The sequence below is a fragment of the Salmo salar genome, chromosome ssa01 (genome assembly GCF_905237065.1).
Source record: "Salmo salar chromosome ssa01, Ssal_v3.1, whole genome shotgun sequence".
Classification (NCBI taxonomy): domain Eukaryota; kingdom Metazoa; phylum Chordata; class Actinopteri; order Salmoniformes; family Salmonidae; genus Salmo; species Salmo salar.
In genome coordinates, this window is record NC_059442.1 from 120,259,508 (window position 1) to 120,278,310 (window position 18,803).

Consider the following 18,803-nt stretch of genomic DNA (forward strand, 5'->3'; position numbering starts at 1 on the left):
ACAAGGCCAAATATACACTGGAGTTGCTTACCAAGAACACATTGAATGTTCCCGAGTGGCCTAGTTACAGTTTTGACTTAAATTGGGTTGAAAATCTATGGCAAGACTTTAAAGTGGCTGTCTAGCAATGATTAACAACCAATTTGACAGAGCTTGAAGAATAAAAAATAATAATTAGCAATTGTTGTACAATCCATGTGTGCAAAGCTCTTAGAGACTTACCCAGAAGACTCATAGCTGTAATCGCTGCCAAAGGTGATTCTAAGATGCATTGACTCAGGGGTGTGAATACGTATGTAAATGAGATATTTATGTATTTCATTTTCAATAAATGTGCAAACATTTCTAAAAACATGTTTTTACTTTGTCGTTATGGGATATTGTGTGTGGATGGGTGTAACGCAACAAAATGTGGAATAAGTCAAGGGGTATCAATACTTTCTGACGGCAGTGTATATTTCTTTCTGCCATGTGTTGCCCTTTATCAGATCCTTCATCCATATATTCAGTATAGAGGCCAGCCATAGTGACTGTGAGGCTTAATCCTAATCCATTTGTGGCTTGTTGTTTTGATTAAGTGGTCACGGGGCTTGGCTGAGAAGACACTTGGCCATATTCACTACCAGCCTATAGCCAGCGACTGGACTAGAGAGAGCTATACTACACCTGGAGCATGACTGAGGCCCTGTGTATACCAACCTAGAGGTACCACCCATCATCACAAATACAACTGGAACAAGTTGTCTCCTGTTTGAATAAATATGTCTGAAAAATCCTCCAAAAATCCCTTTCTCTTCCCTCAACGTGTTCTGGAGGCTGACAGGACAGTAAAGAGTTAGAAAAATAAGGTCTTTGCTGCTGATGTGTTAAAATACTGAGGGAGAGACCTCATCGTGGAGAGGCAACCTGGCCAGGTAAGATGGGTCTTGCAATTGTGGTGCAGTTTTCTAGTGTGATGAGGGGATTTGACTGCTTGAAATAGAGAAGATTGTTGTAAAATATGATCATTATAGGCTTTGTTGGTTGACTATAATTTCAAGCTAATCTTTCCAGGCCCATTTTATATGTCCAAATATTAATCAATCACAGAACAGTTAATTAAATGCACATTTGAATCATGGAAATAATGCTTGTAAATGTCTTCAATGAAAAAATGCATATTATTTTTTTATATAACTACAATTGTACCTCACACAAGGTCATGGGATGTGGCTTTGCAAAATCAGACCAGCTGAAGAAACGCGACAGAGAAAGTAAATTATTTTTCTAATGTATTATCACCTCTATAAACAATTAAACCGTTATTAACCAGTTTGGATTAGCCTAGAGAGAAATTAACTAATCTTATCTGTCTTGTTTTTCTGTTACTTACAGCCAGCCTCTTAGTCCCAGGTAAAGTCTTACAATTCAACATTTGGTTAATTGAACTTCGTTTTCAAAATGAACATCAATGTTATTATCATCATCACATACTGTGCAAGATAACACTTGATTAACTAAGATTAACACTTGTACTTCTTTGGTTTATGTGTCTTTGTTTCCTACAACGTGATGTGAAGCTGCCACAGGTGAGTCAGTCAGTCTTCAGCTCGAGGACTAAATCACTACAGATCATTATGGGGTATTGGAGGATCTGAATTTGTAATCTATGACTGAGTGTTCCAGTAGTTACCGTTAACATTATCATCAGACAAGCTAAGAATAGCTGTAGAACTCTTCAGACGGGTATCAGACACTCAGACAAGCTACAAATAGTTGTAATACTGCTTTTTTTAACTGAAGTGAAACAACTAAAGATACAGTAGGTCCCATAATGATAACTAGCTACATTTGCACGGTAAACCTGTGTGTTCTTTTGGTAATGGGATCGCGATAGCAATGAGAGGGTTGTGAGTTCAAGTCCCACAGGGATCACATACTGTAAGTGCCTATGTGTTGTAATATGCTCTCTCCCGACGCTACTCTTTCCCCCAGCAATGAGGGCAGCTCTCCTGATCCAACGTTGGTACCGTCAGTACGTGGCACGGCTGGAGATGAGACGCAGGTGCACCTGGAACATCTTCCAGTCCATCGAGTACGCAGGAGAGCAGGATCAGATTAAGGTGGGACAACAGACATACCTAGCATTGCTCGAAAACTACACATTCATATGACACCATGTGATTCTTTTAGGTTTTTTTTCAAATAGAATTGAATCAATTATGTATTTTCTTCTTCTTCTTCTTGTTCTTCTATTTCTTCGACTTCTTTATCTCAGCTCTACAACTTCTTTGGCTACCTCATGGATCACTTCACTCCAGCCAGCAGTGAGCGTAAGCTATCCTCTCACCTCATCCCCATGCTATAGGTGAAGAAGTCAGGTGTACGAGATTAGGGATGTGTCCCAAATGGCACCCTATTCTCCATATAGTGCACTACCTATGGGCTCTGGTCAAAAGTAGTGCACAACATAGTGAATGCTAGATTGCCATTGGGGATGCAGCCCAGCTTTCCTCCCATTAGCTCATTTGACTAATTACCGTACAGTACGTCCTCTGAAAAACCTGTGTCCTATCTCCATCTTAGGGAACCTGATCTCACACATCTTCCGTGAGAACAACATCTGCCGTAATGTAGATTGGGAGAGGTACTTCTGCTACAAGAGCATTGAGGTACCAGAGCTGTACTCTGGTCCCCACCTCTCTTTCCCCATAACATGTTCCAATGCAGCTGAGCTGGTGGAGGCCTTCAAGAACAAACAAGTAGGTATTCCTACTCACAAGTGATCCAGCAAGCAAGGGTAGGCAGGGCCATAAGCGGCCTCCATGTGCCAAACATCCATTCTACCACCAACTGTTGGGCAGAGGCTTGCCATTATGCTAGTTTTCTCTGCTGACTGCCCTCTGTTGTTGACTTTCTACTAACGACTTTCCTCTCACTTCTCGTTTTCCCTCAAGCGTTCTGTTCTTCTCTGTCTGTTTTTCCCAGTAGCAGCTCCATTCTCGCTATGTCCTTCAGCTCCTTGGGGAGACCTGGAGGCTGCTGAGGATCCTCCCCAACATCAGTCAGATCTCCACCTGCCACAGCAAGGAGATCACCATCTGTGGTAGAAACATAACCACACATCAGGCTTTTAAACAATTCACTGGTTGTATAGCTTTATTGCTTCTTATGTTTTACCAACTTGTCACTCACTGGTAAACCCTCTCCCTCCCAACAGGAGACTTACATGGGCATCTTGAGGATCTTTTGTTGGTCTTCTACAAGGTGGATGCCACTTTTTTGTCAATGCACCACATCACAATTCACATGACATGGTTCTCATTCATAATCAATGCAAACTAATTGAAGCTTTCTTGAAGAAGTATTTGACATGTGCTTGCCTATCCTGATCAGAATGGTTTACCATCGTCTGAGAAGCCTTATGTCTTCAATGGAGACTTTGTGGATCGAGGAAAAGATTCCCTGGAGATCCTCCTCATCCTGTTTTCCTTTCTCCTGGTCTATCCTAATGATGTCCATCTGAACAGAGGCAACCACGAGGATCATATCGTTAACCTGAGGTACTATCAGACATACTGTATGTACAGTATAATCCCTGCACTAACATACATAACATGAACATGTCTACTTCTGCTAAGCTTCCCAGTAAAGTTTTGAAAACAGTCAAGCAGTGCTAAAAATAACATATGTAGATGACATTCCTATTCTGACAATTCTGAAGTTTACTTAGATAATACTTTGATGATACAGTGGTAGCAATACATGGTTATAACATCTACAGAAAATACAGAAATGCCAAAGGTGGAGGTGTTGCCGTTTACATTCAGAACAAGTGATCACACTACAGTAGCCATATCTAGGAAAACCAAAGTTCCGAAGGCTGGGCCTAATATAGTGTATAAGAGGTCATACAATATGTTTTGTAGTGATTCCTATGTTGTTGATGTAAATAATATTTGTTGGTCTGTTGGTCTGAAGAGCAGCCAGATGCTGCAATTGACACATTTATGAAGTTGCTTATCTCAGTTACTAATAAGCATGCACCCATTAAGAAAATGACAGTAAAAACTGTTAAATCCCTGTGGATTGTTGAGAAATTGAAAAATGTCATGCTTATTAGTAACTGAGGAAAAAGGAACGGCAAATAAGTCTGGCTACATAACCGATTGGCAAACAGGGCAGAACAGCTCTACTTATTTTTGTAAGAAGTGTTGACATGCTGAATGCACCGAGGTGTCTGTTAAAACTACTAGCACACAGCTCGGACACCCATGCATACCCCACAAGACATGCCACCAAAGGTCTCTTCACAATCCCAGAGTCAAGAACAGAATATGGGAGGTGCACATAGAGCCATGGCTACATGGAACTCTATTCCACATCAGGTAACTAATGCAAGCAGTAGAATTGTATTTAAAAACAGATAAAATACACCTTATGGAACAGCGGGACTGTGAAGAGATACACATAGGCACAGACACATGATAAGACACGCACTCTACACTCGTGCACCTGGATGTTGTATTGTAAATATGTGGTGATGGAGTGGTGGCCTGAATGTGCTGGGTAAGGTGTTATGAAAAGTAATGTCATGTAGTATTTTAAACTGTATGTACTGTCTTATGTTGCTGGACCCCAGGAAGAGTAGTTTCTGCCTTAGCAGCAGCTAACGGGGATCCATAATAAATACAAATACAAATAATCCTTTCTTCTCTGGTATTCCCCAGTAGAAACATAATTCAACACACTTTTCTTTTCCCCCAGATATGGCTTCACCAAAGAGGTGCTTGGAAAATACAGGGTAGGTCTCACCTTGTGTCATTCTATAACATTGGATAATTGTTCAAAGTGCTTTGCCTCTGCCCCTAACCAAGTGTTTAAAAAAAACTATGATTTTCCCAGAGCAGTCCTATTTATTTGATATGGATAAACCACATCATAGGTAATTTATTCTGCTAATCAGAATCATCTAATCTTCCTGAGTATTATGTTAACCAGTGATCAGAGTCCACTTATATCAAGCCTATCTATTTCAGTGTGCAATGTGGGTCACTCTCCCTCTTGACTAAGGAGATTACAGGATCTTTCTCTCCGTCAACTGTGTGACTCTTTGTGACTCTCTTTCTCTTCCTCTTCCTCTCTATCTTTATGTGTTTGTGTACATGGGTCAGTCAGTCAGTCTTAAATAGCCAGCACACTGACCCAGTTAGTCAGGAATACCTGTTTGTTTTAGGTTAAATGCTTACAGTAGCTAGTGGATAAACTGTTGGTAGATAACACCATCCACATCCACTTAGTTCTTGATTAAAGACCTACTGTATTTGATGTGTTAATAGTGTGGATCCCAAAAGGAAAAAATAGCACTACACAGGTTACTGCACAGGCCTTATAGTTTTCAACATAATCAATGACGCTGACATGTTGAATCTTATACTAACGTATGCATAATAAGTAATATTCTGATCGACATTGTTGTCGCTTGACTTGTGCTTAGCTTCATGGCAAGAAGATTCTAAAGCTTCTCCAGAAGATCTTTAGCTGGTTGCCCCTGGCGACAGTAATTGACCACAAGGTGTTGGTTCTGCACGGCGGTATCTCAGACACCACAGACCTTCATCTCATATCCAGAGTGGACAGACATAAAGTAAACCTCACTAACACCTCACTTAATGGAATAGTTCACCTGTAACAAAGTATAACCTCACAGAACCCTTCCCTTTAGTTCACCCACATTACTTAAATGTAGCTGAGCATCAATTAGACACTAATTGATGATTCATCTTAGTCTATTCTAGCCTTAGTATAGACAGGTGTAATGAACACCCCAAAGTAGTGGGTCCCTAAATATCGCAAACCTAAATATATAGTGGACCTCCTTGGTTGAGAAGCTTAAGTTGATTGCATGCCCAGATCACTTTTCTCATTGTTTAATAATGTCTGTGCTAAGTACAGCATTGCTCACTGTAGAATGGATCATGACAATACTTGTATCTGTAGTATGTTTCAGCTCTCCGGCCTCCCAAGAGGACGAGGCAAAACAGGTCAGGTATGATTGACTCCGATCTAGAAGACGATGACCCAACCTCCAAGCCTGTGGACAGCAGCAGGCGCCGGGTCCACTCCCTGACCCACAGCAGCAGCACGGGGAGCAGGCATGAGGTCCAGCGTCGCTCCCTGCAGGGCCTGAACAACAGGGTGACCTGCTCTGTAGAAGAGGAGCTGAAGGAGAGACGCAGGCAGGCCGGACTTAGCCAGTCCTACGGAGACCTCCGTAACTCACTGGCTAACTCTGACTCTGACCCAGACTCTGGAGAGCTGCTGGAGTCATACGGGGACGAGTGGAAACAGGTAACTGAGATCATACACTATTTACATCACATATATTTGTTAGAGTAGGATTAAAGACAAAATAACAGTTGGTGATGTTTTAGGAGGATTATCCATATTGGGGTGAAAGGATTAGGATAGCAGGAGCTGATGGAGTTAAAGGCTGACGTTTGTTTATATTATGGGGTGGAATTGATATGAGTTCTACCTTTATTTTGAAGAATAGCAAAGATGATTGAAAGCAAGAGATAGACTGATTTGGGTAGACATTGTTAGTCTACAGAACCAGTGAAAGGCCATCTCCCTAGTGGTGGTGTTAACTAGTAACTACACCCTGGTGTTGTCTGTCTGGGCTGCAGATTGTAGACATGCTATGGAGTGACCCCATGCCCCAGGATGGCTGTGTCCCCAACGATGTGCGAGGTGGAGGATGTTACTGGGGTCCTGACGTGACAGAAGAGGTCCTGCGACGTCACAACCTCACGCTGCTCATACGCTCACATGAGTGCAAGCAAGAGGGCTACGAGTTCTGCCACAACCGCAGGGTGAGGAAGGCCACAGACATGGCACAATCAAAAGAGAATGAAATATGCAATAAACTGTAGCAAAATGTTTTTATTGCAGCCATCTATTTGAAATAAAAAAGGAATACAAACGGTGTGAGTGTTTGATAAAATCCTCTAAGAGTAGGCAAAATAGCTTTGAGATCTAAAGCAAAATAGAACCTTTCAATAATGCTTGTTCTTTCTCTTTCTCTAGGTCCTAACCATATTTTCTGCATCTAACTACTATGAGGTGGGAAGCAACAGAGGAGCGTACATCAGGATGGGTCCTGACCTGGTGCCTCACTTCATCCAGTACCAGGCCAACAGGGCTACCAGGGCGCTCACACTGAGACAAAGGTAGCACAGGTCACACGAGCCATAGATAGATGCTTAAATGACTCTGGGACACAGGCAGCCCAATTCTGATATTTTTCCCCACTAATCAGTATTTTGACCAATCAGATCTGCTCTTTTGCCAAAAATTGGGGAAAAAGATCAGAGTTGGACTGCCTGTGTAAACGCAACCATTGTGTCATCAATGTGTCATCTGTGTGGTCATGAAATGGCACTCTGAACAATTGAATATCAGACTAAAAGAAGATTACCTCAGATGTGTATGATATGTCTGACATCTCACACATACTGTGCTTCACTAAAAACCCTGCAGTGAATTCCTTGCATACCTCAGACAGATTATCCACTGTGTGTGATGTGGTTGATGCCTTGTGTTTTCAGTGTTGGGCGGACTGAGCGTTCAGCTCTCAGGGCTTTGAGGGAAAAGCTGTTTGCACATAAGTCAGACCTTATCAGTTCTTTTCAAGAATACGACCCGGAAAATACAGGTACTGAACCACACACTCACCGTTTCACTCATATCACAACTACCAGGAACCTCTGTTCCCCTTAGTACATTAGTGAATACATTATATAATGTTGACTACTATTCATCACCATCTAGTGACTACAGTATATTTAGCAGTCTTAAAATCCTATCATAAAGGTTCCAAATGTACACTAAATGGTGTCAACATCAAATCATGTTTTATTACGTCTCTCTCTGTGATGATTAAGTGTCTTTATGGCCCAGTATAGGATATAGATAAAAGTTCTCTATACAGTAAAAAGTCTGTCAGTGTTTAATGTTTATCTGTGTGATCACTGCATGGTCTGGTCTCTCTCCCAGGGCTGATCTCTCTGTGGCTGTGTTGAGACTGGGTTTACCCTGAAGGGTTAGCGTAGTAGTTTGAGGCTGCCTGTGTGACTGCTGCATGGTCTCTGTAATGGCTGTGTGGTGTGGTCTCTCAGGGCTGATCTCTCTGGGCCACTGGGCCTGTGCCATGGAGGCTGTGTTGAGGCTGGGTCTACCCTGGAGGGTGCTGCGGTCTCAGCTAGTGGGAGACACTCTGGATGGCATGCTGGACTATCATCTCTGGTTCAGAGAACTGGCCATCACCGAGCCCAACACAGAGGTGAGGTTTACTAACACACAAACATAAACATACATACGCACACACACACACAAAAAAAGCAAACAAGCACCTAACAATATTCCTGGTCACTGCCTTTTACCTACCAGCTCTCGAATGCCAGTCTGCTTGAGACCATGTATAAGCACCACTCCAACCTGGAGACCATCTTCAGGATCATAGACACAGACAACTCAGGTGGGTAAATAATCAGCTTGGCCCAGATACCTGCCCTGTTGTGTTTTACAAACATGACCTTTCTCAAGCCTCTCAGGCCCCTCTGTCATAACATACAGAGAGCTTATTAGTAACAAGCTGAATATGATGTTCCATTGAAAACAAAGAGATTAATTGAACGTGTCACCAGCATAGGACACCTACAGGAACAACAGACACACGTGTAACAGACGTTGTGCTTGCTTAACAGTATTTAACTAGGCAAGTCAGTTAAGAAATTCTTAATTACAATGACAACCTACAGTAGGCTATCTTTTCTTTCCTAAAAGACCACACTGGTGGTACTCGATCTCAGATCCTCTGTCTTGCGTTAACACGTGATCGCATCCCTTGACCAATTACACTATAGAAAAGCTAGTGAATCGATAGGGCAACTAGAGACATTTCAAGCTGGGGAGTGAGGTTACGAATCGAACTGTTACACAGGCACACATCAGAACACATAGACCTGATGTACTTTATTTTTCCTTGTCTGATCTGTGGGCTATGTATCTTACATGTGAAATAACCATATGAAATACCATATGAAGCCAGGTTTTAAAACAGCAGATTGCCACCGTCTTTCACTCAAAGACCCCTAAAATTATTCTGGTGCGCTACAGATTAAATAATGTGTGGTCATGGGGGGGAGAGACACATTTCTATTCAATTATGTAAAGCTGAAGCAACCAGATTCCACAATAGCAATGTAAAGGTCATTCCCGATTGAGTCGACATATTGCATTCACGGTTTACACCGCATAACATTGCATTTAAATGTCAATCACGCTTTAATGCTGATATTCCATGATGCAGATTGAATAGAGCCCATGATCTAAAATACAAAGCACTATTCTATTTCATTGTCTCCCAGGTCTGATATCGTTTGAAGAGTTCCGTCAGACGTGGAAGCTGCTTAGTTCCCATCTGCAGACAGAGATCAGTGACGAGGCCATCAGCGACCTGGCCGTCTCCATCGACTTCAACAAAGACGGCAGCATTGACATCAACGAGTTCATGGAGGCCTTCCGGCTAGTGGGAGGAGACCTACTGCAGAATGAACGTGACCCCCACTGACACACATCTTCAACAGTAAATATATTACTACAAACTGGAATCTACTCATTCAAATCAATGGCCTAGCCCTGGAGAGGGTCAACAGCATGATCGGACGAGGGCTTCCAGCGACCTGCTGCCACATGAACAGTAGTCTTGCTTGCCAGCCTCATGGTGCTCCACCATGCTGTGGGGAGGGACTACATGAATGCTAGTGAAAAGGGAGGGGGATGAACCTCTCGAGTTTGAGTTTATTTATTTTTCTCTGATACCCACTTCTAGAGAAAATATACTACAAACTGGGAATCTACTCATTCCAATCAATGGACCCATTACCAGCATCTCCAAAAGACATATTGAGAGACAATGAGAAAAGATGCAACATCAGAAAAAAGGACAAGATTGAAATGATTTTGGGGCATACTTGCTTATTCATACAGGCCTCTCTCAATAGGTGACCATAATATTATGACCTAAGGGAATATTGATTCTATAGATACACAATGACTAGCCAATGGCTGTACAGTTTAAGTGAGAGACGCAGAAAGAACACATGATATGGATTTGCAAAGCATTCGTTTTAGAAATAATGCCTATGTAACGGATTAAGACTGTACCGGATAAACTTACCCAGACTAAAATGTTGCCATTGAATCAGATCCTTTTCAGTGTAACAACTGGTTTGTATGTTGTCAAGCGGGCATTCATGGGAGACAGAGGAACCTGGTTCAAGCCCAGTCAGAGGCAGATTGAGGGAGGAAGCTGAGCTAGCACTTACGCCGGTTACACTTGGGTAAGAAAGAGATCCAAACACAGGAGAGTCATGTTGAAAAAGGCTTCTCAATGACATTTTATTAAACCATGTTGGGCTTGTGTATAATTCTTATTCCATCATATAAAATATTACTAAAGCAGTAATAAAAGGCGTATTTATTTACAATGTGTTGAATATCGCACTCGAATATCACACCAAATCATCAAACAGTCACATTTTACTGGCTGTCCACCAGACAGTGTGACAGTTTAGATATCTGGGGGTTTTAGGGGCAGTTTCCAAGTCAAAAATGATGCCTAGTCCTGGACTAAAAAGCATTTTTGATTGAGATTCACCATTGAGCCATTAGTCCAGGACAAGGATTAATCTGTGTGAGAAAGCACCTCGGAGTAGGAGACAGACAAACCATAGAAAATACAGATATATGCCTTGCTAAGAAGAGGCATGTCCCTTTAACGTTTGTCAGCAGTGAGAGAGAGATTCAGGGCCATGTGGGGCCTGGGAGGACCTTTGAGGTCAGCCGAGTCTGTCCAAGAGGCCATGTTCTATCAGTTTGATGTCTTCCACGTCGTCTTTGATCACACTGATCAGCTGACTCAGACCCTCCTGCTGCTGCTTCAGGTGCTGTGGAGAGGAGAACGGAGAGACACTCAGTAAGCAATACTGACCAACCACACACACAAAGACACTTAGAACTACTGACGGACTAACGGCAGACCACACACACATCTGTAAGCAGACAGACAAAACACTTCCATAATTTGCGTAAACATATACATTCAGTATGTCCTGCCCATAGAAATAGAATTTTAACAGTCTCACCTGTCTGATCTCTCTGAGAAGGTCTCCGTCCACACTATATCGTTCCTCTGCGCGCACCGCCCCAAAGTGGTTCTGCATCCGGATCTGAGACATCAGCTCGTTCAGACGCCCCTAATAGAGCAATAACCATTTCAAGTACATTTTATAGACATGGTCTTCAAATTACATGAGAAATACTGTACATCCAATAAGAAAAGAGCAGGGTCGTAAAATCTGAATCAGTGAGAGGCGACAGGTAGCATAGCAGTTAAGAGCATTGGGCCAGTAACAGAAATGTCGCTGAGTTCCTGAGCAGACTAGGTGAAAAATCTGCCGATGTGCCCTTGAGCAAGGCATTTAACCCTAATTGCACCTGTAAATCGCTTTGGATTAGAAGAGCGTCTCCTAAATGACCAAAATGTAAATAGGTGGGGTGTCCAGAGTTGCAGTTAAAAGTCAGCTTTTAGTATAGTTACGTAGGGCATGGCGGAGTGCCAGCGTTTGTATGGAATAACCAGATGTTGCAGTGAACTTACCTTGAACTGCGTGGGGGCGTTGAGTTCACACTGGATGGTGTCCAGCTGCACTCTTAGGTGCTCCTCATCAACCTGGATGGCATAACCACTCTTCCTCTGAATCTCCTGCTTGATCAGCACCTAAACACACACAGTTTATACACTATGGCTGTCCCCGGAAAAAAAAATAAAAAAAATCTTGGTGTTTTACAGGTACTATTTAATTTAATGAAGCTGCCAGTTGAGGACTTGTGAGGCGTCTGTTTCTCAAACTAGACACTAATGTAGTTGTCCTCCTGCTCAGTTGTGCACCGGGGCCTCCCACTCCTATTCTGGTTAGAGACAGTTTGAGCTATTCTGTGATTTTGAGCCTGTAATCAAACCCACAAATGCTGATGCTCCAGATACTCAACTAGTCTAAAGAAGGCCAGTTTTATTGCTTCTTTAAAATCAGGACAACAGTTTTCAGCTGTGCTAACATAATTGCAAACAGTTTCTAATGATCAATGAGCCTTTTAAAATGATAAACTTGGATTACCTACCACAACGTGCCATTGGAACACAGGAGTGATGGTTGCTGATAATGGGCCTCTGTACGCCTATGTAGGTATTCCATTAACCTGTTAGGGCTAGGGGGCAGTATTGACACGGCTAGATAAAAAACATACCCGATTTAATCTGGTTACCACTCCTACCCAGTAACTAGAATATGCATATATGTATTACATATGGATAGAAAACACCCTAAAGTTTCTAAAACTGTTTGAATGGTGTCTGTGAGTATAACAGAACTCAAATGGCAGGTCAAAACCTGAGCGATTCCTTTACAGGAAGTGGCCTGTCTGACCATTTCTTGAACTTCTTTTCCATCTCTATCTTTTACTAAGGATCTCTGCTCTAACGTGACACTTCCCACGTCGTCCATAGGCGCTCAGAGCCCGGGAAAAAACAGAATGTCGTCATTCCAGCCCCAGGCTGAAACACATTATCGCCTTTCTCAAGTGGCCGATCAAGGGACTCTGGGCTTATGCGCGTGACCCGACCGCCCCCGCCTTTGTGATTTTTTCCTCTGTTTGCCGAAAAGGAGATTCCCTGTCGGAATATTATCGCTTTTCACGAGAAAAATGGCGTAAAAATTGATTTTAAACAGCGGTTGACATGCTTCGAAGTACGGTAATGGAATATTTAGAATTTTATTGTCACGAATTGCGCCATGCGCGCGACACTTCTTTACCATTTCGGATAGTGTCTGGAACGCACGAACAAACCGCCGCTATTCGGATATAACGATGGATTATTTTGGACCAAACCAACATTTGTTATTGAAGTAGCAGTCCTGGGAGTGCATTCTGACGAAGACAACAAAAGGTAATCAAACTTTTATAATAGTAAATATGATTATGGTGAGTGCTAAACTTGCCGGGTGTCTAAATAGCGAGCCCGTGAAGCCTGGGCTATGTACTTAGAATATTGCAAAATGTGCTTTCACCAAAAAGCTATTTTAAAATCGGACATATCGAGTGCATAGAGGAGGTCTGCATCTATAATTCTTAAAATAATTGTTATGCTTTTTGTGAACGTTTATCGTGAGTAATTTAGTAAAATGTTAGCGAATTCCCGGAAGTTTGCGGGGGTATGCTAGTTCTGAACGTCACATGCTAATGTAAAAAGCTGGTTTTTGATATAAATATGAACTTGATTGAACAAAACATGCATGTATTGTATAACATAATGTCCTAGGGTTGTCATCTGATGAAGATCATCAAAGGTGAGTGCTGCATTTAGCTGTCTTCTGGGTTTTGGTGACATTATATGCTGGCTTGAAAAATGGGTGTCTGATTATTTCTGGCTTGGTACTCTGCTGACATAATCTAATGTTTTGCTTTCGTTGTAAAGCCTTTTTGAAATCGGACAGTGTGGTTAGATTAACGAGAGTCTTGTCTTTAAATAGCTGTAAAATAGTCATATGTTTGAGAAATTGAAGTAATAGGATTTTTAAGGTTTTGAAAATCGCGCCACAGGCTGCCAGTGGCTGTTACGTAGGTGGGACGCAAGCGTCCCACCTAGCCCATAGAGGTTAACCTCTTGTGGCTAGGGGGCAGTATTTTCACGGCCGGATGAAAAACGTACCCAATTTGAACAGGTTACTACAGGAAACTAGAATATGCATATTATTAGTAGATTTGGATAGAAAACACTGAAGTTTCTAAAACTGTTTGAATGGTGTGTGAGTATAACAGAACTCACATGGCAGGCAAAAACCTGAGAAAAAGTCAAGCAGGAAGTTGAAAATCTGAGGTTGTAGTTTTTTCAAGTGATTGCCTTGACTGTATCTAGAGCAGTATCTGGAGCATCAGCATTTGTGGATTTGATTACAGGCTCAAAATCACAGAATAGCTCAAACAGTGACTTAGGGTTTATTTTGCACTTCCTAAAGCTTCCACTAGATGTCAGCAGTCTTTAGAACGGTGTTTGAAGATTCTTTGGTGAATTTGAAGGGAATACCAGCTGTGGTAAACTGGTGTCCCATTATAAGGCATGGGCTCAGTCACGCGCAAGGACTTGGGAGCGAGCTGATTCATATTCACTGCTAAAGAGAACGTATAGGTCCGGTTGGAATTTTATTCAAGATATATTATAAAAGCAACCTAAAGATTGATTCTATACATCGTTTGACATGTTTCTACAAACTGTAGTATAACTTATTGACTTTTCGACTGGACTAAGTAGGCATGCGCATTGTGGATTTGGATAGTGAACCTAACGCGCGAACAAAATTGATTATTTGGACATACAGTGGGGCAAAAAAGTATTTAGTCAGCCACCAATTGTGCAAGTTCTCCCACTTAAAAAGATGAGAGAGGCCTGTAATTTTCATCATAGGTACACGTCAACTATGACAGACAAAATGAAAAAAAAATCATCCAGAAAATCACATTGTAGGATTCTTTATGAATTTATTTGCAAATTATGGTGGAAAATAAGTATTTGGTCACCTACAAACAAGCAAGATTTCTGGCTCTCACAGACCTGTAACTTCTTCTTTAAGAGGCTCCTCTGTCCTCCACTCGTTACCTGTATTAATGGCACCTGTTTGAAGTTGTTATCAGTATAAAAGACACCTGTCCACAACCTCAAACAGTCACACTCCAAACTCCACTATGGCCAAGACCAAAGAGCTGTCAAAGGACACCAGAAACAAAATTGTAGACCTGCACCAGGCTGGGAAGACTGAATCTGCAATAGGTAAGCAGCTTGGTTTGAAGAAATCAACTGTGGGAGCAATTATTAGGAAATGGAAGACATACAAGACCACTGATAATCTCCCTCGATCTGGGGCTCCACGCAAGATCTGACCCCGTGGGGTCAAAATGATCACAAGAACAGTGAGCAAAAATCCCAGAACCACACGGGGGGACCTAGTGAATGACCTGCAGAGAGCTGGGACCAAAGTAACAAAGCCTACCATCAGTAACACACTACGCCGCCAGGGACTCAAATCCTGCAGTGCCAGACGTGTCCCCATGCTTAAGCCAGTACATGTCCAGGCCCGTCTGAAGTTTGCTAGAGAGCATTTGGATGATCCAGAAGAGGATTGGGAGAATGTCATATGGTCAGATGAAACCAAAATAGAACTTTTTGGTAAAAACTCAACTCGTCGTGTTTGGAGGACAAAGAATGCTGAGTTGCATCCAAAGAACACCATACCTACTGTGAAGCATGGGGGGTGGAAACATCATGCTTTGGGGCTGTTTTTCTGCAAAGGGACCAGGATGACTGATCCGTGTAAAGGAAAGAATGAATGGGGCCATGTATCGTGAGATTTTGAGTGAAAACCTCCTTCCATCAGCAAGGGCATTGAAGATGAAACGTGGCTGGGTCTTTCAGCATGACAATGATCCCAAACACACCGCCCGGGCAACGAAGGAGTGGCTTTGTAAGAAGCATTTCAAGGTCCTGGAGTGGCCTAGCCAGTCTCCAGATCTCAACCCCATAGAAAATCTTTGGAGGGAGTTGAAAGTCCGTGTTGCCCAGCGACAGCCCCAAAACATCACTGCTCTAGAGGAGATCTGCATGGAGGAATGGGCCAAAATACCAGCAACAATATGTGAAAACCTTGTGAAGACTTACAGAAAACGTTTGACCTGTGTCATTGCCAACAAAGGATATATAACAAAGTATTGAGATAAACTTTTGTTATTGACCAAATACTTATTTTCCACCATAATTTGCAAATAAATTCATAAAAAATCCTGCAATGTGATTTTCTGGATTTTTTTTTCTCATTTTGTCTGTCATAGTTGAAGTGTACCTATGATGAAAATTACAGGCCTCTCATCTTTTTAAGCGGGAGAACTTGCACAATTGGTGGCTGACTAAATACTTTTTTGCCCCACTGTATATATATGAACTTTATCGAACATTTATTGTGGAGCTGGGGTTCCTGGGAGTGCCTTCTGATGAAGATAATCAAAGGTATGTGAATATTTATAATTTAATTTCTTAGTTTTATTAACTCCAAGATGGCGGGTTTCTGTTTGCTTGTTATTGGTGTCTTCTGGGCTGTACTCAGATTATTGCAAATTGTGCTTTCGCCGTGAACCTTTTTTGAAATCTGACAAAGCGATTACATTTAGGAGAAGTGTATCTATAATTCTGTGCATAACACTTCTATATTGATCAAACATATTGATGAGTATTTCTGTGATATGTGTGCTCATTGTGCTGATTCACCGGTAGGTTTGGAGGGAAAACATTTCTCAACATTACGTGCCAATGTAAAATGCTGTTTTTGGATATAAATATGAACTTTATCGAACAAAACATACATGTATTGTGTAACATAATGTCCTAGGAGTGTCATCTGATGAAGATTGTCAAAGGTTAGTGCATCATTTAGCTGTGTTTTGGGTTTTTGTGATGCATCTAGTTGCTTGGAAAATGGCTGTGTGATTATTTTTGTCAATGTACTCTAACAATCAAATTTTATGCTTTCGCCGTAAAGCCTTTTTGAATTCGGACAATGTGGTTGGATTTAAGAGAAATGTATCTTTAAAATGGTGTAAAATAGTTGATTGTTTGAGAAAATGGAATTATGAGATTTTAGCGGTTTTGAATTTGGCGCTCTGATTTTCCACTGGCTGTTGTCAAACTCAATCCCGTTAACCTGTTGGGGCTAGGGGGCAGTATTTTCACAGCTGGATAAAAAAACGTACCCGATTTAATCTGGTTACTAATCCTACCCAGTAACTAGAATATGCATATACTTATTATATATGGATAGAAAACACCCTAAAGTTTCTAAAACTGTTTGAATGGTTTCTGAGTATAACAGAACTCATTTGGCAGGCAAAACCCTGAGAGATTCTGACAGGAAGTGGATACCTGATGTGTTGAATTACCTTTAAGCCTATGCCATTGAAACACACAGGGGCTTATTAATGTTTTGGCACTTCCTATTGCTTCCACTAGATGTCACCAGCCTTTACAAAGTGTTTTGAGTCTTCTACTGTGAGATCTGACCGAACAAGAGCCTTGGAACGGTGATGGTCGATTAGACTCTGGCGCTCGAGGTCATGTTGGGTACCCTCGTTCCAATACGTTTTAAAAGAGAATGCATTCGTCCACCTTGAATATTATTCATGTTCTGGTTAAAAAAGGCACTAATGATTTATGCTATACAACGTTTGACATGTTTGAACGAACGGAAATATATTTTTTCCCCTCGTTCATGAAATGAAGTCCGGCGGGCTTAGATCATGTGCTAACAACACGGAGCTTTTTGGACATAAATGATGAGCTTTTTTGAACAAAACTACATTCGTAATGGACCTGGGATTCCTGGAAGTGACATCTGATGAAGAGAATCAAAGTTAATGGATTATTTACATAGTATTTCATCCAACATGGCGGTTAGTCTGTATCGCAAAGCGTATTTTTCTGGGCGCAGTGCTCAGATTATTGCAAAGTGTGATTTCCCAGTAAGGTTATTTTTAAATCTGGCAAGTCGATTGCGTTCAAGAGATGTAAATCTATAATTCTTTAAATGACAATATAATATTTTACCAATGTTTTCTAATATTAATTATTTAATTTGTTGTGCTGACTTGACTGCCGGTTATTGGAGGGAAACGATTTCCTGAACATCAACGCCATAGTAAAACGCTGTTTTTGGATATAAATATGAACTTGATAGAACTAAACATGCATGTATTGTCTAACATAATGTCCTAGGAGTGTCATCTGATGGAGATTGTCAAAGGTTAGTGCATATCTTTAGCTGATTTTATGGTTTTGGTGACGCCTGTCTTTGAATTGACAAAACATTACACACAGCTATTGTCAATGTACTCTCCTAACATAATCTAACTTTATGCTTTCGCCGTAAAACCTTTTTGAAATCGGACAACGTGGTTAGATTAAGGAGATGTTTATCTTTCAAAGAGTGTAAGATAGTTGTATGTTTGAAAAATTTGAATTTTGACATTTATTTGGTTTCAAATTTGCCGCTCTTGAAATGCACCTGCTGTTGATAGGGTGCACCACGGGTGGCACGCTAGCGTCCCACATAGCCCCAAGAGGTTAACGGGATAAGAACGGGAAGGGGTCCCATAGAGGTTAACCTGTTAGGGCTAGGGGGCAGTATTGACACGGCCGAATAAAAAAACGTACCCGATTTAATCTGGTTACTACTCCTGCCCAGAAACTAGAATATGCATATAATTATTAGCTTTGGATAGAAAACACTCCAAAGTTTCTAAAACTGTTTGAATGGTGTCTGTGAGTATAACAGAACTCATTTGGCAGGCCAAAACGTGAGAAGATTCTGTACAGGAAGTGCCCTGTCTGACAATTTCTTGCCCTTCTTGATTATCTCTATCCATTACAGAGGATCTCTGCTGTTACGTGACACTTCCTACGGCTCCCATGGGCTCTCAGAAGGCGGCAAAAAGCTGAATTGTGGCTTTGCAGGCTCTGGTTGAAAAAAAGTAGCGCGTTTGGGTAGTGGCTGGTTACAGTACTGTGAGACTCAGGCGCGTGCCCGAGTCGACCTCATGCTTTGTTTTCTTTCGTCTGTTAACCTAAATGCAGATTCCCGGTCGGAATATTATCGCTTTTT

The 18,803-nt window shown here is 41.6% G+C and overlaps 2 protein-coding genes across 6 annotated transcripts in view; one reads left to right on the top strand and one right to left on the bottom strand.

Moving 5' to 3' along the window:
* Positions 1 to 311: 311 nt before the first annotated feature.
* On the top strand, positions 312 to 9,989 carry LOC106560689 (serine/threonine-protein phosphatase with EF-hands 2). Of its 2 annotated transcripts, XM_014123823.2 has the most exons (19): positions 312 to 914; positions 1,199 to 1,253; positions 1,375 to 1,392; positions 1,560 to 1,568; positions 1,975 to 2,102; positions 2,258 to 2,312; positions 2,566 to 2,741; positions 2,971 to 3,085; positions 3,200 to 3,246; positions 3,376 to 3,542; positions 4,747 to 4,783; positions 5,477 to 5,626; positions 5,980 to 6,330; positions 6,669 to 6,854; positions 7,069 to 7,211; positions 7,590 to 7,696; positions 8,160 to 8,323; positions 8,431 to 8,518; positions 9,411 to 9,989. In XM_014123823.2, the coding sequence occupies exons 2-19, from the start codon at positions 1,202 to 1,204 to the stop codon at positions 9,611 to 9,613; spliced, it is 2,196 nt and encodes a 731-aa protein (XP_013979298.1). In that variant the 5' UTR covers positions 312 to 914; positions 1,199 to 1,201; the 3' UTR covers positions 9,614 to 9,989. The 2 variants fall into 2 exon arrangements, with proteins under 2 accessions (XP_013979298.1, XP_045543879.1); XM_045687923.1 differs by lacking the exon at positions 5,477 to 5,626.
* A 424-nt stretch (positions 9,990 to 10,413) lies between these two features.
* nup54 (nucleoporin 54) overlaps positions 10,414 to 18,803 on the bottom strand; it is a 34,300-nt gene continuing 25,910 nt past the window's right edge. For all 4 annotated transcript variants that reach the window (XM_014123257.2, XM_014123250.2, XM_014123267.2 and 1 more), the window contains 3 exon segments: positions 11,705 to 11,824; positions 11,190 to 11,300; positions 10,414 to 10,991 (listed from right to left, as the gene is read on the bottom strand). In XM_014123257.2, the coding sequence (XP_013978732.1) occupies positions 10,884 to 10,991; positions 11,190 to 11,300; positions 11,705 to 11,824 (339 nt within the window). In that variant the 3' untranslated portion in view covers positions 10,414 to 10,883.

Excerpts from the sequence above, each read along its gene's own strand:
- LOC106560689 (XM_014123823.2), top strand. The coding sequence starts at position 1,202 with ATGGGATGTGGCTTTGCAAAATCAGACCAGCTGAAGAAACGCGACAGA. Across the intron at positions 3,543-4,746 it reads GATCATATCGTTAACCTGAG|ATATGGCTTCACCAAAGAGG; the intron begins GTACTATCAGAC and ends CTTTTCCCCCAG. Across the intron at positions 6,331-6,668 it reads ACGGGGACGAGTGGAAACAG|ATTGTAGACATGCTATGGAG; the intron begins GTAACTGAGATC and ends TCTGGGCTGCAG.